The sequence below is a fragment of the Rhinolophus hipposideros genome (assembly GCF_964194185.1).
Source record: "Rhinolophus hipposideros genome assembly, chromosome: 17".
Lineage (NCBI taxonomy): Eukaryota > Metazoa > Chordata > Mammalia > Chiroptera > Rhinolophidae > Rhinolophus > Rhinolophus hipposideros.
In genome coordinates this window covers 177,609-184,283 of record NC_138063.1, presented here as the reverse complement: position 1 = coordinate 184,283, position 6,675 = coordinate 177,609, and the positions used below count along the sequence as shown (strand labels likewise).

Genomic DNA, 6,675 nt, shown 5'->3' with positions numbered 1-6,675 from the left:
TCCGAAGGCTGCTGGTTTGATTCCCACATGGGCCAGTGGGCTCTCAACCACAAGGCTGCCAGTTCAACTCCTCGAGTCCCACAAGGGATGGTGGGCTGCGCCCCCTGTAACTAGCAACGGCAACTGGACCTGGAGCTGAGCTGCGCCCTCCACAACTAAGATTGAAAGGACAACAACTTGAAGGAAGCTGAATGGCACCCACCACAACTAAGATTGAAAGGACAACAACTTGACTTGGAAAAAAGTCCTAGAAGTACACACTGTTCCCCAATAAAGTCCTGTTCCCCCTGTTCCCCTTCCCCAGTAAAATCTTTTTAAAAAATACATATTGTGGTGAAATATACGTAATGTCCAATTGGCCATCGTAACCAGTGAGGTGTCCAGTTCAGTAGCACGAAGTGCATTCACAGTGCACGCAGCCATCACCACTAACAGGTCCAGAACTTTCCATCTTCCCAAATGGAAACCCCACCATTTTACTGTCTTTCATTATGAATTTCAGTACTCTACGTACTTCTATAAGTGGAATCATACAGCATTGATTCCTTTTGTGTCTAGCTCATTTCACTGAGCATAATGACCCCTTCACGGGTCATCCACATGTCGCAGCGTGTGTCAGAACTTCCTTTTTAACACTTAATAACATTCCGTGGGGACAGAGTCCCATAGAGCATTTTCCAACCTCTCAGCCTCGGTGGGGAGGTGCTGGCTCTGGGTAGGGAATGATCACCAACTGTGATTGGTTGGCTGTCAGTTGTAACTGGTAAGACTGGCCAGTTACAGTCTACTGACACTGGGAGTAGTCGGTCTACTGATACTTGGCTGCTGGTGTAACTGCCGGGACTGAGTTGGTTGGTTGGTAGGTTGGCTGGCAGAGGAAGGGAATGGCGGACTGCAGATCTTGTGGATCCTTCTGCCTGTGTCCGCCCGGCCGCCAGCGAGACTATAGTGGCATGACTCCCCTATCTATGGCTTCCTGGGTGTTCCTTTTTGACCTCACCATGTCCTGCGTTCTTATATGGGAAGCGGGGCCAGAGACCCCACATGACACACTGCACAACACATTCCATTGTGTGTATCACATTTGTTTATCCATTCATCTCTCGCTGGACACTTGGGTTGTCTCCTTTTGGCTATTGTAAGTAATGCTGCTGTGAACATGGTGTGCAAATATCTATTCAAGTCCCCAGTTTCACTCCTTTTGGGTGTACATCCAGAAGTGAAATTGCGGATTCATATGGCAATTCTATGTTGAATTTTTCAGCAGTACCATCCTTCATAGCGGCGGCCCCATTTTACATTTCCACCAGTGATACAAGGGTCCAATTTCTCCAATACTTGTTTCTGTTAATTTGATAGTAGTCATCATAGTGGGTGTGAAGTAATATCTGGCGGTTTTGGTTTGCATTTCCCTAATGACTAGTTATGTTGAGCATCTTTTCATGAGCTGTTTGTGTATGTTCTTTGGAGAGATGTCTATTCAAGTCCTTTGCACATTTTTAATCAGGTTCTTGAGTTTTAGGAGTCCTCCATGTATTCTGGATACCAATCCCTTATCAAATATATGATGTGCAAGTATTTTCTCCTGTTTCGTGGGTAGCCTTTCATTCTGTTAATAGTGCCCTTTGATGCATGGAGGCTGTGAATTTGGATCAAGTACAGCTCACCTATGTTTTGTCTTTTGTTGCCTGTGCCTTTCGTGTCATATCCAAGAAACATCGCTAAACTCATTATCATGAAATTGTCCCTATGTTTTCTTCTAAGACTTCTATGGGTTTAGTCTTCCGTTTAGGTCTTTGACCTCTTCTGCACTGATTTTTGTATGTGGTGTTAGGTAAGGGCCCAACTTCATTTGTTCCATGTGGATATCCAGTTTGGGGAAGATGTACTTTTAGGCCAAAGAAAACAAGTCATGGTTTATAAAACAAACCATGACTTAGGGATGCGTGCTGTCACCCCAGAGGCCCAGATTCCTGAGCTGGAACAGATAGGTGTGGGTCCAGGGGTGTGTCCGGATCCCAGGTCCCTTAACATGTAACAGAGAACACAGGGGAGACCAGCCTGCACCTCCCTGCTCCACTGGTTGAAGGCAGAGGCTGGGACAGGGTAGGAGGTGCTCCCTCAGGCTGCACCCTGTCCTGTGGTGTCAGGCGGCCTAGTGAAGTCCGAGGCGCCAGGTGTACAACGGGCAACAGTGCCGGCCTCCCGTGGGCTATCATGCAGATGAACACAGTAATGAAAATAATATTAGTCCGTCTTCCAGCAACAGCATTTGGGTGCCCCCTTTTCATGCACCTTGTCCTATCTTCCCAGGTAAACTGAGCATACCTTTGTTTGTGCCCACTGTATCCTGTTAAGACGCGCAGAGCACCTGGGGACTTGTAGCATTTGGGACCCCCCCACTCCCACCGGTGAGCCTTCCTTGTGCCCACTTCTACCTGGCCCAGCTGTGCAGCTCCAGGGTTGTGCAGGGCATTCCTTGACATGGCCGTGAAAATGCATGTTCCTGGGCTTGGGAAGGGCCCCGGCGATGGAGGTGCTGGGTCTTGGGTGCGGTGCGTGTGCTGTTCTAAGCACCACACAGAGGCCATCGCACCTCCCAGCTTTTCCCTCTATTCCAGGCCACATCAAAGTCCTCTCCCAGCCCCACAGCCCCACTTCTGGAACTTCCTTTCCACACCTCCTGGTACCGCGCCCTCCTACCTTGCCTGCTCTCTCTCTTGGGGCCTGAGTGAGCCCTCACCTCCCGCTGCCTCCAGCTCTCCCGCTTTCCCAGCTCCGTGAGGGGACCGGTCCTGAGCCGGCGCCCCTCCCTGGGAGCCCCGCCAGGCCTCAGACTGGCTGGACTTCCTTTCCTGAGGCTCTGTGGATCCAGGTGGGGAGACCCCTGCCATCGGCACAGACCTCCACTCTCTGGGCTGGGGCTTGGGGCCTCGTTTTCACAACTGACTCTTACTTCCCCGCAGCAGCCGTTGGGTACACGGAGGCCAGTGGCCCTGCTCAAGCTGTTCAGGAAGCTTGAACTCACAGACGACCTTTTGCATCTCTAATGCAGGCTGCTGTGGCCGGGCCCTGCCTGCCCCCCACCCCCCGCGTCTGTAGTTACAAACAAGGAAGGCCGGGCCCTGCAGCCTGAGCCCGCACCAGGGCTGGCTGCTAAGGTCCCAGGTCCCCTGCGGGAGCGCCTGCCACCTCCCCTCCTAAGTCGGCCTCCGCCGGCTCCCGGAGTCATTAGCGCCCAGAACCCGCGGCCTGCCCGGCCTGAAGGGGTGAGACTGCCGCGTGGTCTCTAGCCGGCTGTCTGGTTCCACAAGGGAACGGCCCTGAGCTCGGCCCACGAGGCGGGTCCTGTCGTGAGCCAACAACCCCCAGGCACAGTAACGCATAACAGGGAGGCGCGGGGTCCAGGACACCCCTGCGAAGCGACGGGGCACCGCGCCCAGCACCGCCCACCTCCAGAACCAGAACATTCTCCCAGGAACCTGGAGGGGCTTCAGCAGGTGGCTCCTAGAAGTGACCCTTTGACTTCCCCTGCTTTTTCTGTAAAGTTTTTGAGTGGGTTCTGGGCCTTGAGACCCACGCGTCGGGCCTGAACGGCTTCCCGCTCGCGTCCAGCAGGCTTTCCCGGGGCGCCTCCTCCCGCGGGCCCGCCGGGAGCTCCGCTGCCTCGCCTCCTCCCTCCGGGCAGATGGCCTCCGCCTCCTTCGGACGAAAGCAGAAGCTGTCGGGCAGGATTCCTCACGGGGCGCCATCCGTGAGGAGGAGCCGGGAACCCCAAGGGCCTCTTCCTGAAGGGGCCCAGGCAGTGTCCCTGCCCCACCCGCGACCACTGCAGTGCCATTCAGCGCTGCCTTCCACCTCAGCCCCCGTGGGAGGGGAAACAGGCAGGTGCTAAAAAGACATGAAAGGGAGCAAAATGGCCATCCTTTCCAAAAGTTATTGTTTTAACAGCTTTACTTTGATATAATTCACGTACTAGAAAATCCACCCAGTTAAAGTGTACAATTCAGTGGTTTTTAGTATATTCACAGGGTTGTGCAATCATCACCACCATCTAATTTTAGAGTATTTTTGTCCTAAAAGAAACCCAACTACTCATCAGTCTCTCCCACAGATTCAGCAACCGCCACTCCTCCCGTGTACAGACTCCCCAATTCTGGGCATTTCCCAGCAATGGAACCCTACGACGTGTGGCCCTGTATGAACACTCCTCACTGAGCATCCCTTCCCAAGGTCACCCCTCGGCAGGAGTGAGCGACACGCCTTGTGGCTGAGACTCCATCCACACCAATTCTGCTCAGGCAAATTCTGCTGATGGACACTTTGGTGGGTCCCCGCCTCCTATGGCCGTTGTGACGCTACTGGGAATCTGTGTGCACGTTCCTGTGAGGACACTTGCCGTTTCTCTTGAGCAGACAGACACCTAAAGGTGGGATTGGGGTTGTGTGTCTGTTTAACTTTTTGTGGAGCTGCCAGGCTGTGTTCTCCACTGGCTGCTTGGCTTCCTGTTCCCTCCAGCAGCGAGTGAGGCTGCAAGTCTGTCACCTCCTGGCCAACACCTGTCAGTGATTTGATCCTAGCCGCGCAGCGGGTGTGGAATGGGCTCTGGAGCGTGGCTTTGATTTGCATTCTCCTGACGAACCACGTTGGGCGTCTTTGCAGGCGTGCCAGTTTCACAAACACACGTGCTGTTGCTGAGCTGCGCCCCGGAACACCGGGGTGACCCAGACGCGCAGCCCGGCCCCAGAGCTTCCATCGCACAGGGGTATAAAGCAGGTGCCTGGGGACCGCCCACGAAGTGACCCGTGAGGCCCATTCACAGGGGCCTGAAGGGCAGGGAGGAGGGAGACGACAGTCTTCCTTCCGCTCAGGAGAGGGGACAACATGGCATCAAAACGGATGGAATGTAGGTACCGAGAGTACAAGATGGAGCCGGGGGCCGAGGGTCAGTGTACAAGGGCGACAGACGGGAGACGCTGTGGGCGCAGGTGGCGACAGCGCACAGCACCGAGTGTGCTCACCGCGAGCTGTGCCTTTAACAATGGCTAAGACGGGCCATTTGTATGTCGTGTGTATTTAACAGTTACTACAGTAAAGATCGCTCTTTTTTACGTCCCATGCAATGAAACAAAGCAGACCAGAGCTGCGGAAGCACTGCGACCACGGCCTTGTCCCTTGTCCCGGCAGAGGACAGTGACAACCGCATCAGGAGGGGGCCCTGGGCCGCGGGCGCCGCCCCGTCCAGGAATTCCGGCCGCGCCGAGGTTGTCGGCGCCTCCAGCGCGGGTGTCAGTCCCTCCGCTCGCAGGCGGCCACGGGGACAGGGACGCGCTGCGGGGCGCGGGGGCGCGGGGCCCCGCCCGCCTCCGCCTCCCTCCGCGCTGGAAAGGGGCTGGGGGCGGGATGCGGGGGGGGGGGGGGGGGGGGCGGGATGCGGCGGGATGCGCGCGGCGGGATGCGCCCGGCGGGATGCGGGCGGCGGGATGCGGGCGGCGGGATGCGGGCGGCGGGATGCGGGGGGCGGGATGCGCCCGGCGGGATGGGGGGGGGCGGCGGGATGCGGGCGGGAGCTGGAGCCCGTAACCGAGGCGCCCAGAAAGCGCCCCCGCCCGCGGGACAGCAGCCCCGAGGCGCCGCCAGCCACCCTCCCGCAGGCAGAGAGCGGACAAGTAGTGACCGGGAGGCCACACGGAAAGGCGGGGTGCGTTGGCGGATGTCGCAGACTTGAACGACTTTTCTGAGAAAGGTGCCAGGAGACAACGCCGCTGCAGCGACGCTTTCTGAAGGACCCCCGCCGCCCCTCCGCACCTCCATCACGCAGAGGGTGCTGGCTGGTGCAAGGGCTACACGGTCAGCACTCCGAGCTTCCATTTGTGAACCAAGCAGCGTGTCCTCGTGTCCCCAACAGCAGGGACATTTGTGGTCAGCGCCCGGATTGCGCAGGCCCACCAGGGCAAGGGGCAGAGGCCCCGGCCGTGAGCTGTGTCGGCCCCACGGAGAACGCTCCGAGAACCCGCGGTACGGAGATTTCTGCTCGTTACCTTAGGACACGCGCCAGATCTGGAGCTTCTGCGAGGCTCTGGTCAGGCAGAGTTGGCGTCTGTGCTGTGGGGTGAGGGCCAGGCCTGCTCTGCCGGCAGCTACGCATCTGGCCCCCTCATCGTCCCGGCCCTGCTGCTGGAGAAGGCTTTCCTTAATACGAGGTCTGGGGTTAACAAAAAATTCAAAGACACGCTTACCTTGTTCTACGTGTGAAAAAAGAAAGAGACTTACGGCGGAGCGGTTTGTGCTGGGAGTTGGTGGCGCGGGGCGGGGCTCTTAGGCTGGTACCGGGGACCGGCTGGCAGGGTCTGCCACGGAGCCGGAGCACATGCTGGAGGGACAGACGCAGGTTGCAGAAAATCCTCACTCTGAGTACGGCCTCACAGATAACGGCGAGAGAATAGTAGAAAATGAGAAGATTAATGCAGAAAAGTCATCAAAACAGAAAGTGGATCTCCAGTCTTTGCCAACTCGTGCCCACCTAGATCAGACAGTGGTGCCTATCTTATTACAAAAACTTCCTGTGCGTGCAAAGGAAAGGCCACCAAATCCCATTGAATTTCTAGCGTCATATCTTTTTAAAAACAAGGCACAGTTTGAAGATAGGAACTGACTTATTGGGAAGAACAGAAA

General features: G+C 56.4%; 1 protein-coding gene across 1 annotated transcript; it reads left to right on the top strand.

The window, feature by feature from the left end:
- The first annotated feature begins 6,279 nt into the window (after positions 1 to 6,279).
- Positions 6,280 to 6,658, top strand: LOC308509942 (protein dpy-30 homolog). Its single transcript, XM_081078627.1, has one exon. The coding sequence runs from the start codon at positions 6,371 to 6,373 to the stop codon at positions 6,653 to 6,655; it is 285 nt and encodes a 94-aa protein (XP_080934753.1). The 5' UTR covers positions 6,280 to 6,370; the 3' UTR covers positions 6,656 to 6,658.
- Positions 6,659 to 6,675: the final 17 nt, after the last annotated feature.